The sequence below is a fragment of the Mauremys mutica genome, chromosome 16 (genome assembly GCF_020497125.1).
Source record: "Mauremys mutica isolate MM-2020 ecotype Southern chromosome 16, ASM2049712v1, whole genome shotgun sequence".
Lineage (NCBI taxonomy): Eukaryota > Metazoa > Chordata > Testudines > Geoemydidae > Mauremys > Mauremys mutica.
Window position 1 is genome coordinate 17,474,006 of NC_059087.1, and position 14,689 is coordinate 17,488,694.

General features: G+C 42.3%; 1 protein-coding gene across 1 annotated transcript in view; it reads right to left on the minus strand.

Annotated features, from left to right (window-relative positions):
- LOC123351026 (septin-2) overlaps positions 1–14,689 on the minus strand; it is a 61,448-nt gene that overhangs the window by 16,004 nt on the left and 30,755 nt on the right. The window contains exons 10-11 of the mRNA XM_044990107.1: positions 13,922–14,005; positions 12,437–12,494 (exon numbers count right to left, since the gene is read on the minus strand). Coding sequence (XP_044846042.1) covers positions 12,437–12,494; positions 13,922–14,005 — 142 coding nt within the window. The remainder of the gene's footprint in view (positions 1–12,436; positions 12,495–13,921; positions 14,006–14,689) is intronic.

Here is a 14,689-nt window from a genome sequence, read left to right on the forward strand (position 1 = left end):
TCAATGAAATCTATAGAGAAAGAAAAGTAAAGCCTAGACACATTAGCCACCAATGTTTCAATTTTAAGCGTTCGACATTTTCTTGGAAATAACTACAGTTTGTTTTGAGTGTGTTCATTTTTTTTTAAAGACACTGATTTGTAATTTCTATCCCGTGAGAAAGCAAGTTAGAGATCTATTATGTAAGATAATTTCTTTTTAAATCATGTTTATTTTTCTTTTGAACATGAATTTTAATAAAAGGCTACAGAACAGACATTATGAGCCTGATTTTCAAAAATGTGCATTCAATTACCACTGTACTCACAAATCTGCTATCTGAACTCACAAATGGACAGTTGCACATTTGCATATGCAGTCATGAAAACTGCACATACAAATGGGGCACACAATTTGTGCTCTTATAATTTTGAAAAAAAAAATCAGGCCTTCTACAATTTTCATGTAAGTTGTACATAGATTTATTGTAAATCTGAAGCCACATAGTGCTTATAATTAGAGCAGTAGTCTTATTTGTTGCTATGTTAGGCAGAACACCAATGTTCCATTAAACAATGGCAACAATTATAATGCACTGTCGCCAGATACTATTTTCATTTAAGAACACTAGTCTGAGAATATGGGTTTAATTTATTTTGTGGGAAAGAAAAGAAAGTTGTGTTCTAACCATCTCTCCCTCCCCCAAAAGTAGTCATGCTTTTGTTCTTTACTGATTACTTTGTAGGAATGTTATAGTTACAAAATTAAGGGATAATGTAAAAAAAAATGTTGCATTGGTTATTAATCATATTTTAGTTTAAAATAATGTAATGCAGTCTGAAAAAAATGAAACATTAAAAAATTTCTAGCATGAATACAAAAGCAAAACATTACTGAGAACAGTTATTTTACACGAATGAGTGAATCATACGTGGGAGGCTCTATAAATACCCACTTGAGCCTCAGCATTCGGGGTTGAGCAATAATTTATTCTCTTTGTCTACAGAACGAAGGTAACAAGATCAGAAAAGAGCTACAGTCCCAGAGATACATATTACTTTATTTTGTCTGACCTTAGATAGGGGCAGGGGAATAGGAGAAGAAATTGAAGGAATATCGCTGATGTAACCCGAGAAAAGGAGTTTCCCATCTGAACCGTACAGGGTTAAAGCAGATTTGTATGTGAAATGAGTAGCATCAGTAGCCTTTTTTTTTTTTTGGGGGGGGGGGGGGAAGAGTGTAATACATAGTGTCTATCATTATGTACCTGTGTGCTATAGAACCTGAATGACAATTAAAATTGGGATGAGCCTAATGGATGAGAGAGAAGTAGCCACTATAAAAAAAAATAAAAACCCGAAGAGTTGGTAGAAAAGGGAAGACAAAATGCTTAAAGATTAATTGAACCAAACTACACTCCTCCCCCAACCCAAGGCCTCAAAACAAAGCCTTTGAAGACACACTCTCAATATTACTACATAAGCCTCACAAAGCAGCTGATTCCTTCTCATTCACCCCATACCCCTGCCAGCACGAGTAAGGCAGTATAACAATGGTGAGAGATTTGGCATGCCAAGGCTCAGCACAGAAAAGGAGTTTTGTTTTTTAAAGTTCTTCCAAAGATTTAAAGTCACTTAACCTCTTTTGTCTCAGTTTCCCTAAGAGAAGGATTTTCCTCTCACATGTTCATAAAGTATTTTGAGATCTAGAGATTATGCACAGTATTGCATTTTCTAGATAGGAGGTACTACACCACATACTATATAGATCAGGGGTGGCCAACCTGAGCCTGAGAAGGAGCCAGAATTTACCCATGTACCTTGCCAAAGCGCCACAGTAATACGTCAGCAGCCCTCCATCAGCTCCCCAAGCCAGCGCCCGGCAGCCCCGCCAATCAGCACTTCCCTCTCCCTCCCTGCACCTCCCGATCAGCTGTTTCATGGTGTGCAGGAGGCTGGGGGCGGGGAGGAACGAGGGCATGGCAGGCTCAGGGGAGGGGGCAGGATGGAGTGGAGTTGGGGCAGAGCCAGGGGTTGAGCAGTGAGCACCCCCGGCACATTGGAAAGTTGGCGCCTGTAGCTCCAGCCCCGGAGTCGGTGCCTATACAAGGAGCTGCATATTAGCTTCTGAAGAGCCGCATGTGGCTCCAGAGTCACAGGTTGGTCACCCCTGATATAGATTCACAGATTAACTAATGGCAAGATTGCTACGCCATGTTAGTGTTATTTAACAATAGGAGTTTCCTTGGCATGCAATGCCCATTAAGTTAACCATATAGTTGTGCTTCCTACACCAGTTAGTATAGTATGAAGCTACTGAAGATAAGTGCACAATTTCCTTTTGCTGAAACAAACTGGCCAAAAACAAAAATAAAGGTAAGACCCCACCAAATGCAGCCAGTGCAACCATATTTAGAAAGCACAGCTCTCCTCTTCTTGGAGAGCTGCTTCTTGGTCTGCAGACTAACTTCCTTTTCTGAGACTGTGGTATAAAAGATTCCTCCTAGCTGAAAAAGTTCCAGACTAGCCAAAATGACAAGTATCTGATGTACTATAGCACTTTCTGCATGAAGAACATACAACAGTGGCTCTCAAACTTTTTTAATGGTGACCCCTTTCACATAGGAACCCTCTGAGTGCAACCCCCCTTATACATTAAAAACACTTTTTTATATATTTAACACCATTATAACTGCTGGAGGCAAAGTAGGGTTTGGGGTGGAGGTTGACAACTCACGATCCCCCATGTAACAACCTCGCGATCCCAATCCTCAGTTTGAGAACCTCTGATGTACAATATTTTAATGGGGCACTGATGGATATCGAGACCTGAAATCTGGCCGTGTAAATACTCACTGAAAAGAGATCTAATAGCTGAACTACACTGGGGGAATGAGGGAGGAGAAAGAGTTGTGGAAGGACAGGAGCAAGGGTATTAGTATGTGGGGAACAGACAGGTTGGTTAATAGAATAGAACGGTAGCAACATATGAGAAAAAACTTGTTAAATATTGCTTGAAACGCTGCTAAATATTATTATACTCCTGATGAAGAGTTACATATATATAGATAGATATTTTTCAGTATGAAAATACAGCTCAAGCAGACTTTTCTGTTAACTAAAACAGAATTATATTTACACATACTGATCGCTTTCCAAAATCCGATAATGACTCCAAGTTACCAACTATTCATACCATTCCTCATATCTAGGATAGCTGCATTAGGGGGAAAAAGATTGCAGAGATGTAGCAAATAGTTTCTTCCAGGCATAATGTTTTGTGTTGTTTTTTTTAAAATGATTGATTATATAAAGGCAGTTTTTATGTTAGCTCATAATGGACAGGAGATTACATTTAACACACCATTTCAGGCAGGTTGCAGTCACTGGTGAGGGTGATGTCCATTTGCACCACTGTCTAGAAGCTGACAAGATCATTTCAATCCATTAATTTTAGCAATGACACAGCACACAAGATTCAGAGAGAATGAGCTGACCTATATTATACACAAATAAGTGGTGCTCAGTCTCTTATGCCATTTATCTTTATGAGTGAGGAGAGAATGAAAGAACCACTCCTAAACGTTACAGTTTTAAGTGGATTTACTTTCCCTCTCCTCGCAAGAATGCAAAGAAATGAGCAATCAGTGTATTGTGTATACAACACACACTTGTCTTCCTGTTGCTTCAAGGTGAAAGCACTCAAGACACCCAGTTCAAGCTTCGTATCTAGTCTGTTGCTCCCTGTCTTGGCATGAAGTGCGAGCATCATGGAGGCAGCATACTCTGATCTCATTTGACTCTGCAGCAAATCTCTTGCTGATGCAGAAGCAGCATTGACATGCTATGCAGGGAGCACACATTCACCCCCAACAGACAAACGGATGCTATAACACCAAACCTCAAAGAGGAGAGGCAAATCAAGGGCAAAAAAAAGGTAAAAAGATGAACATGTTTGGAAATCCTCTAGAAACACAATTCCTGACAATGCCCATAAAGCAGAAGTCAAAGGATCAAACTTAGCCTTAGTGTAAACTCAATCTACTTTACTGGAGACAGAGCTCCTGACACTACGGCTGAATTTAGCTCAAAAAGTGTCACATTATTCTTGATGGCAGTGCAACAACAACATGGAGAGGAATCAGACATTTCACATCAGAGTTAGGAGAGTATAGACATTGATACAACTTTGTATTACATGGCTGATTATTCCCATTACTGCATGTTTTGGCTAGAACACAAAACCCACACACTGCAGACTCCTGCTTGAGTAATGCTTAGGCAATGGCCCCACAGATGGAAGAGAAAAAGGAATGGGAAGAACTCAACAATTGTTCACTTGCCAGTAAGACAGTTCATTTTTCAAACAAATAGTCAGGTCCCTCTTAACAATAAAATTCAGATGAGAAGGGGGCTGTAGGAAGAAAATAATATGAAGAAATAGAGCTTAAGGCTGTGGACCGTCAGTAACTTCAAGATGTTCCCACGATATTCGCAGTGTTTGTTAAAAATACCTTCAATACCAAAGAGTGCAACTAATCCTGTTAAATAAGGCCAAGAAAAATATGCTCCAGTCAAATGATTATATTGCAAAAAAGGATTTCCATCAAGAGAAATGTTTTGCTTTATGGGACTCTCTGGCATTATAAATACTACATTTATAAAATAAGACAAGTCACTGTGTTCACAGCCTGTGCACTTTATGGGCCGCAAGTTGGAACTATGACTGAAGGCTACACACATATGTTAAACTGGTTTCAAAAGTAACTTTTTAAAAGGCAAAATATATTGTTCAAAGATTATGACATCATCATCATTCTATTCTCCACAAGACTGGCACTGCTAATCAGGTTTTTTTTCCTTGATGGTTTTCTTTTCATTCTGTTCTCCAAGGATAAAAGCTATTTCACTCCACAAAGGAAAGTGTAAGACTGAATTTAGTACTACATCCTCTTACCACTGCAGGAGGACTATAGCTTACCAAAGAAAAGGGTATCACACTTTAAGGATACTTCTATCTACGGTCTTTACACCTTCATCAACTGTCGTGTTAGCCTTTTCATGCCAATGTTAAATACTTCACAAAATACTTGCATCTTACTGAATATATAAATACTGTAAAATGAATTTACATAGAGTTATCAGGCACTGGGATGTCTGTCAGAACGGGGCCAAGCAAATGGAGAAGACTGCCGCTCTGTGGTGTATTTCTCACACTGTCACCCTATTAACTGATGACACACTGGGAGATCAAGGAACAGAGACAAATCAGAAAGCGGAAAACAAAGAAGAACTAATCCAATTGTGAGTGTTAAGTATTACAGGGTATTCAATTTATTGCAGGCCAGCATGACTTAGAATAAGTAATTTACATTACTATACCATCTTTCACCTAAGGCTCTCAAAAGCCGTTGAAAAAATACATCTATTATTTGACAGCTGGGAAAACTAAGGTAGAGAGAAGCAAAGTGAACTGCCTACAGTCTTATGATGAACTAGCTGCAGAATTAGGGATAGAATTCATGCCCCCTGATGCCTCAATGAACAGAGCCAAAGTGTCATTTTCAAAAGTGCCTCAGGTGTATTTCTGAAAGTTGTACCCTTTATGCTTCTCATTCTCATTAACAAGGGAAGCATTTCAGAATGTGACATAACAGGGTAAGTTGTTCCAAGTAGTTTCCACCACACTTTTATTGAAAAGCTACTGGGACTGTTAATAGCAAAAAGTCACAACAAATAATTTGTACTGTAATATATTTACAGAAAGGAGAGCAAACACCATTACTTTCTTCTCTCCACTCCTTTCCCTCATAAAACCAGGTCATTTACACTTGGAGACTGACAGAAAAAATAACTTAGCTACAATATATAATATATGGCGTTATACCTGTCTCAGAACTGGAAGGGACCCTGAAAGGTCATTGAGTCCAGCCCCCTGCCCTCACTAGCAGGACCAAGTACTGATTTTGCCCCAGATCCTTAGGAGGACCCCTCAAGGATTGAACTCACAACCCTGGCTTTAACAGGCCAATGTTCAAACCACTGAGCTATCCCCCTCCCTGCAGAAAAGCAAAATTAAATCTGTATGTGTCAAAAATGGTCTTGTAATTTGGCTGAAGAATTTATGTTAGAGATTAATGAGTCTGATTAGCTGAGGAGCATGGCTTTTGATATAATAAAGGATCATTATTTAGCAGAAATCATGCCTTGATGATGATGATCCTGGCACATCCCCAAACCTTAATTCCCTCTGGGGTTATGTAAACCTTGCAGAACTGTAAATAGAACTTCAAGCACAGTTACTGATTGGAATGCAAAACAGAAGGGGAAATGGCTGTTTGTTTTCTCAGCAAAGGCCAAGGAATGTAAGCCCATTTCCTCTGCACCTCTTTCCCTGCACAGTCCTCCCCAACCTGAACCTCAGATTGCCTTGGTGATGGAGAGATTTCATACCAGCTTATCTACAGAAGACTCAGCAAAGCCTCTTGATCTTTTAAGGCAGTGGTTTTCAAACTTTTTTTCTGGTGACCCAGTATCAGAAAATTGTTGATGCCCGCGCCCTACGGAGCTAGGGATGAGGGGTTTGGAGTGTGGGAGGGCTGAGGTCCGGGAGTGAGGGCTCTGGGGGGGAAGGGATGAGGGGTTTGGGGTACAGGACAGGGCACCATGTTTGTGGTTGCTCAGGGGTGGGGCACAGGGTTGGGGTGCAGGAGGGGGTCAGGGCTCTTGGCTGGGGGTGCAGGCTCTGGGGTGGGGCCAGGGGGATGAGGCATGAGGGGTGCAGGAAGGGGCTCTGGGTTTGTGGGGGCTCAGGGCTGGGGCAGGGGATTTGGGGTGCAGGGTTACCTTGGAGGGCTCCCGGTCAGTGGCGCATGCTTCCTACCTGTCCTAACACTGCAGACCACGCTGAGCCCTGGAAGTGGCCAACAAGCAGGTCCGGCTCCTAGGCGGAGGCGCAGAAGCAGCTCCACGTGGCTCTCGCCCAAAGTCACTGCCTCGCCCAGCTGCCATTGGCGGGTTTCCAGCCAATGGGAGTGTGGAGCCAGTGCTCAGGGTGGGGGCAGCACACGGAGCTCCATGGCACCCCCGCCTAAGAGCCGGACCTGCTGTTGGCTGCTTCCAAGGTGCAGAGCCGCCGCAACCCAGTGCCTTACATTCCACGACCCAGTACTGGGTCAAGACCCGCAGTTTGAAAACCACTGTTTTAAGGGACAGCAGAAGTTTAAATCTTTTTTTCCCCCCAAGTTTTAACCTAATCCTTCGCAATCTTAACAGTAGTTATGTAGAGGTTATTAGTCCCATTGAGAACTTCTAGAGATTGTCCTCCAATAACTTCAAAGTCTTCATCTCCTCTTTGGCCACATACATACATGCAAACAAGCAGAAATACTAGTCACTTAACCTCTCTCTAAATCTAAATCTCTAAATGTAAGAGGAAAAACACTGTCAAAAAATGTTCTTGATACTTTCAAAGCAATCACCATGTTAGCCTATTGCTCCTTAATCAGTAAACAGGATGCAGTTCATTTATGTACATTGCTCTTGGGGAAATTTCACCATCACCAATGCAGCTCCACCAGTGAGAGTGCTAGCACTGAGAGAACACAGGTTTATGATGATGTTTTTACCACCATACTGAAACATCATTGTGGAAAAAACACTGGAGTCCATTCTTCAGCAGTGTTCCCACTACCACCACCATTACTGGTGTGGAACCATGGGGGATCTCCCCAAAAAGGAAGTCTTTAAGCAGTCAGAGAAGACAGTAAGGCAGGTGACAAGATTCAGTTTAACAGGCATGCTACAAAGAAATATGGAAACATGGAGACTGAAATATTAGCATTTCATGGACTTCTGGCTGGATGTAGAAGTCCTGAGACTGCCTTTGGACACAGAAATATGCATCCAAGCATTTATAGGGTTGCTACCTTTAATCTGGCCTGAAACTAGTCTCTATTACAGGGGTGGGCAAACTATGGCCCGCGGGCCACATCCAGCCCACGGGACCGTCCTGCCTAGCCCCTGAGCTCCTGGCCCGGGAGTCTCGCCCCCGGCCCCTTCCCTGCTGTTCCCCCTCGCCCACAGCCTCAGCTCACTCGCTCCGCCACCAGCACAATGCTCTGGGTGGCAGGGTTGTGAGCTCCTGGGGCAGTGCAGCTGCAGAGCCCGGCCTGACTCGGTGCTCTGTGCTGCGCAATGACAGCAGCAGCAGCGTGGCCCGGCTCCAGCTGGGCGGCATGGCTGTAGCACTGCCAGCCACTGGTGCTCCAGGCAGCCCGGTAAGGGGGAAGGGAGCAGGGGGGGTTGGATAGAGGGCAGGGGAGTTCGGGGTGTGGATGGTGGTCGAGGGGGGGAACAGGGGGTTGAATGGGGGCAGGGGTTCTGGGGGGGGCAGTCAGGAAGGAGGGGGGTTGGATGGAGCAGCAGGGGGCAGTCAGGGGCAGGGGTTCCGGGGGCAGTCGTGACAGGGAGCAGTGGTGTGTGGATGGGGCAGAGGTCCCGGGGTTGTGAGGTGGCATCAGGAATGAGAGGAGGGGTTGGATGGGGGTAGCGAGGGTCCGAGGGCAGTCAGGGAACAGGGGTGTGTGGATGGGGCAGGGGTCCCTGGGGATTGGTCCTGCTTTGAGCAGGGGGTTGCCTCCTGAGGTCCCTTCCAACCCTGATATTCTGTGATTCCCAGAGGGGCCGCCAGGGAACAGGGAGGGTTGGATGTGACAGGAGTCCCAGGGTGGGGGAGGCAGATAGTAGGTTGGGGCCGTGCCACGACCCCCTCCTCTAAAAGGCCTGCCATACAATTTCCAAAACCCGATGCAGCCCTCAGACCAAAAAGTTTGCCTGCCCCTGATCTATTAGCTCTGCCCCTTTCTATCATGGCTTTCTTCCATTCACACACTGTGACCTAGGGCCAAACTGCACTGAGTAAATGGGTGCTGCTCTCTGAAAGACTGATAGCGAAACACCTCCATGCCCCAATAACATGACCAATTACATGGCTGTAGTACTTGAACTTAAATACTGTGCCAACAGTCTCTGGTGTCAAGAGTTCTGATTCAATATACTGGACATTTTAAGACCGAAATAAACATCAATTCACACCAAAACAAAAATTACTGATTCAACCCTCTCATTCTCTGAAGTGACTGGAACAAAAGAAAACAAACAAAAACATATAGTTGCATAGGTGATTTTTTTTTAGGTCAAGCTTAAGAAGAGTAAAAATGGAAGACATAAAAGTAAGGGATCAGACACCAAACTGTAGGAGTATGGAAGCTGATGGGTACAGCCTATATGACACTTTGCATGACTCGTCCAGGTGTGCTCAGGTAAAGTAGGTGTCTCCATCTTTCCTCAGAGTTGCTAAGCCTTGGCAGATGGTCTTTTCTCCTGCACTTCCTTTTAGAAATGATTTTTAGATTATAATGGAAGATCAATAATATTCTTCTATGTGAAGCAACAAGGTGCGACATTGGCAGACCTGCTTATGCCAAGGTGCCTGTGTCTCAATTGAACACTGACAACATAGCTGGAATCATTCTGGCTCACCTACATATTAATATTGTTAAAACAGGCATTAGAATTACTGTGCTTAGTATTTAGATTTTATTGAATGCTTGTGAGTTGCTGCATGCATTAATCTCATTTATAACATCTGTATCCCATATTGTAAGGTAACATTTGAGTGGTTATATTGTAAGCCTCTGTTACTGTGTAAATCACCAGACAGGAGAAAGATATTAATGAGTATGAAGGGCTGATCTTCAACAGAAGACGTTATGTCTTTCCCAGCAGGAAAAGTTCATCGGCACCAGACTATTGTGGGACGTTAAAGGGAACAAATTGGTTGCGCTGCCCCCCATGAAGCTGAGTCATGCAAGTGGATTCTTCCCATTAGCTGAGTTTGCAGGTCAGAGTACATGGCAAGAGGGGGATAAAAACCCCAAACAAAAGGAACTTGCTATCTCTATGCTCCAGAGGGCAAGGTTTTTCAGGCATAAGCAAGAGATCCCCAGCTGCTTTACTTGGGTAAGCCCTAAAGGACATAGAAGTTTTTATTATCCATAAACTCTACATCACCTTATGAAATTTAAGATTGTAGGTAATTTGTGTACTAACGTTTACCTGATTTACCCTTGCAAATAACTAATTTTCTTTTCCTATTTAATAAATATTTATACAGTTTATTATAGGATTGCCCACAAGAGCTGTCTTTGGTCTAAGGTGCAACTGACCTGGGACAAGAGACTGGTCCTTTGGGATTGGGAGTAACCTGAAAGTAACCAGAATATTGCTGTGTTCCTTGGTGTAAGGGAACAACTATCACAAGGGTATGCTCACCTGGGTGGCAAGATGACTGGAGTACCCAAGGAGACTGAGAGACTCCATGTTTAGAGAGACGACATGCGACAAATTTTTTATTGGACTGTCATAGGTCTCACCCCCACTTGGAGCTGTTGGGTTCCAATATGGGGACCTGCATGGATTTATCTAAACTTAAATCCCAGTTTAGATCTGGTAAAAGCTGCCACCACCCAATAATGTACGTGTATTGGGACACAGTCCTTCCCCAAAATCCTTGGGGATCCCAAGAGCCCCAAATCCATGGAGTTCTTACACCTAGGAGAAATAAACCATTCCCCCCTGCTTCCTCCCCCATCCCTTTTCCTAGGAGAGATACTGGGATCCAACTACAGAGGGATGCCTCCCTCCTCCCCTTTCCCTGAGAATTCACCCAAGGAAAGATTAACCAAGTCCTTAACAGAAAAGATTTATTAAAGAATAAAAAGAAAGTAACTGTCTCTAATACCCAGATGGAACAATACACAGAGTCTAAACTTATCAATCTCTGGAGAGAATCCCCCCTCCTTTCTTTCTCAGTAAAAGCAATAACAGTACAGAAGTAAAGAAATTCTATAGCAAACACACAATTGCAAATGTAGAAATCAAATGATAAGACTAATCCGCCTTTCTAATTAATACTCACTATTGGATAGTAGGGACTACTCCAGGAGAACTTGGAGACATGACTGGCCTCTCTTAGATCCAAAGAGAGCACACCGAGCCAACAAGGAACACAGACAAAGGCTTCCCTCCACAGAGATTTGAAATTATCCTGTCCCTTGATTGGTCCTCTGGTCAGGTGTTTCTCAGGTTACTGAGCTTGTTAACCCTTTCCAGGGAAAAGAGACCTTAACCCTGATCTGTTTATTTATGACATGGACCAACTTCTGTTGGCGAGCGAGACAAGCTTTCGAGCTTGAAGAAGAGCTCTGTTAAAGCTCATCTCTCTCACCAACAGAAATTGGTCCAATAAAAGATATTACCTCACCCACCTTATCTCATATCATATCCTGGGACTAACATGGCTACAACAACATTGCATACTCCATGTTTAGGTTATTATAGTGCCTGATGAGCTTACCCTTAATAATTGGTTAGTGAAATCTAAATATAGAATTCATAGCCAAGTTGGGGTTTGTGCCATGGTTCCTAACATTCTGCTCTGAGTTTGGTACTCATGCTCTCAAGTCTCTGCAGTCAGTGATAACAGAAGGTACAAGGGGTGCATTTATTTTAAATATGTTTGTACAGACCACATACCCTGGGATAACATGCATCTCATTTGGAATAGCTGTGAACTATCTATCCCGAGGTCTTATTTTAAAGAAACAAAAAGAGAGCTATCACAAGTAAATGAGTCTGAGGGTATGTCTACACTACTCGCTGGATTGGCAGGCAGCAATCGATCCAGCAGGGATCGATTATCATGTATAGTCTAGACACGATATATCGACCCTCGAGCGCTCTCCCATCAACTCCTGTACTCCACTGCCGCAAGAGGTGCAGGCAGAGTCAACGGGGGAGCGGCAGCAGTCGACTCACCACGGTGAAGACGCCACAGTAAGTCAATCTATGTATGTCGACTTCAGCTATGTTATTCACATAGCTGAAGTTGCATAACTTAGATTGATTCCCCACCCCCCAAGTGTAGACCAGGCCTGAGTGTTTAACCAAAAAGCAGGGATCATATTTTAAGAAAATAAACACTTCAGTTGCAAATGCAAGATATGTGCTTGCAAGCAAGGAATTGTGCATACAGCGCACACAATATACAAGTAAATGTGCAAAATGCAATTAATTTGCATGTACAATTTAGGTCCCCACATTCTTCAAAACTAAACCCTTAAATTTGTTTTGCCCATGACCATTAGGTGACCTGAAGTGCAGAAATCAGGAGAGAAAACTATTCTGCAGCCAGTCTAAATATTCACTTTCACTTCATTTCACTGTTTTACTGCATACTGGAAGTTCTACACAAATACTAATTTTTCCTACAGTAGGAAAGAAGAGATTCATTGTGAGATCTCTACTGATATATGGTACAGAAATGGATACACGTATCGTTTAATTATAGGTTGTGTAATGAATCAAAAAAGACATTTATTACAATGTATCCTTACCTCAGCCTCTTTCTGCTGGAGGATCCTATCCTTGTCTACAACTTCTTCTTCAACAGGCCTAACAAACACAAATACACATCGTACAGTGTAGGAAAATATAAGACAGACACGGAAGAGAAAAACTACACACAGTCTCTGAGAATGGATTCGAGGTTCATAGTTTGGGCCATACAGAGAGAACAAGACTGACTGCATGCTTTCTTACAAGGGAGTGGATGAGGAAGACTTGTTGCTCTAAGAAACTATACTAAGCAACTAGTTGGGAAGAAATTTGAAGGAGCTAAGTTTCTCGCTCCCATCTTCTCTTTCTCCTACTGTTTCATACAAGATCTTTCCTGCACTCTCATGCCTTATTCTTTTATTTACTGCAATTGTGACATTTTCTTTGCCATCCCTCCATCGTACCATATGCAGTAATAAAACAAAGCTATGGCACAGATACAATGATGTCTATTTTCTTTCTTTTTGAAAATAAATGTTTGAGTAATTAATAAGCATTTCAAAGTAAAGCAGGGAGAGGAATAGGTTGTCTGTTATCAGGAAGATGCAACATCAACAGATAAGTTCCTCAGACTAGAAAGAAACAAAGTTTATGAAGGGAATAAAAATTTATGAAGAATAAAGAAAGCGATATCAAATGGGTTTAATTACAGAACAGTATTGAAACACACTAAACTGAAATAAGGGAACGTGGAAAGGAAGTCTCTTCAAGCTAAGCATGTCTATCTAGCTGTAGATCCAATTATTACTGAATAAGGCAAAGTAAAATAGAAAGCTTAAAGAAAATATATTCCACAAAACCCTTGGCCAATGTGTTAGTCTTGCACTTAAAAACACCATCCATCTTGAGCATCACAGGCTGGGTCTCCGTTTAATACCCCAGTTCCTTAAGCTTATTATTTTTGTAAGGACTATTAAAGGGGGAAAAACCCCACCATATTTACTATCCACTGCCTCTCTGTGCATTTTTAGGTTAAAAATGAGGGGAGAAGGAAGGAGAAAGGGTATGCAAAGAGGACCAACCAAGCCAGTAATTCGTAGCTGTGGTATTTACCTAGCTATCATTCTTTATTAACTGATCCCTATTAAAGTTATTTCCAGAAATTCTTTAACGGTGCATTTCAGTGCTGAATCTCAGAGAAGAAATGTAAAAGCAGCAAAGAGTCTTGTGGCACCTTATAGACTAACAGACCTTTGGGAGCATGAGCTTTTGTGGGTGAATACCCACTTCGTCGGATGCATGCATCCAACGAAGTGGGTATTCACCCACAAAAGCTCATGCTCCAATACATCTGTTAGTCTATAAGGTGCCACAAGACTCTTTGCTGCTTTTACAGATCCAGACTAACACGGCTACCCCTCTGATACTAGAGAAGAAATGGTGAGCTAATGGGAGAAGATGGCAGGGAAAGAGAATCTGTCCAATGGCACAAGTGAAAAATGACAGAATCAACTGAAGCAAAGCCCAAAGGCGCTCATACTCACTTGCCAGTGCGTTTTAATCTCTCCGATCGGAAGTTCTCATAGTGCAGATCTTGGGTCACTTCCTGCAGGTCCTGCATGTGTGTTCTGGAACAGGTAAAGGATTAATATTTTACATATTTTGCCAAAGCATTAATCACTCTCTTCAATGCACAGTTTCTATTACAAAAAAAAAATCACTATATTTATTTGGGACTAAATCCTAGATAAAAACAAAGGCCATGTCCTCCACCCACAGAGTTAACTGGAACATTAATACCTTCTTTTTTTTTTTTTAAATGGGGCTTCAGTTTCTTTCTTCCTGATTACCTTCAAAAACAAGTAAAATTCTGCTGTCCATCATTGTCCACTACTTCAGAGGAGTTGTTTGCAGTAATCTCCAAATTGTAGTAACCCTTGCCTTTGCATTATGTTTAGTATTCAAGAAATATTTTAGAAACTATGTCCTAAAATTCAGTTTATAACTTCAGACTAGGTAGAGCTCCTTAGCTTTTCAATATCCAAGAACTTTCAACTCTCATAAGAACATACATCAAAGCTGACCACCAGAGGGTGATCTCTGACTAGCAGAGGCTCTACTTCAGGGGTAGGCAACCTATGGCACGCGTGCCAAAGGCAGCATGCAAGCTGATTTTCAGTGGCACTCACACTTCCCGGGTCCTGGCCACTGGTCCAGGGGGCTCTGCATTTTAATTTAACTTTAAACGAAGATTTTTAAAATGCTTAAGAAGCTTATTTACTTTACATACAATAATAGTTTAGTTATATATT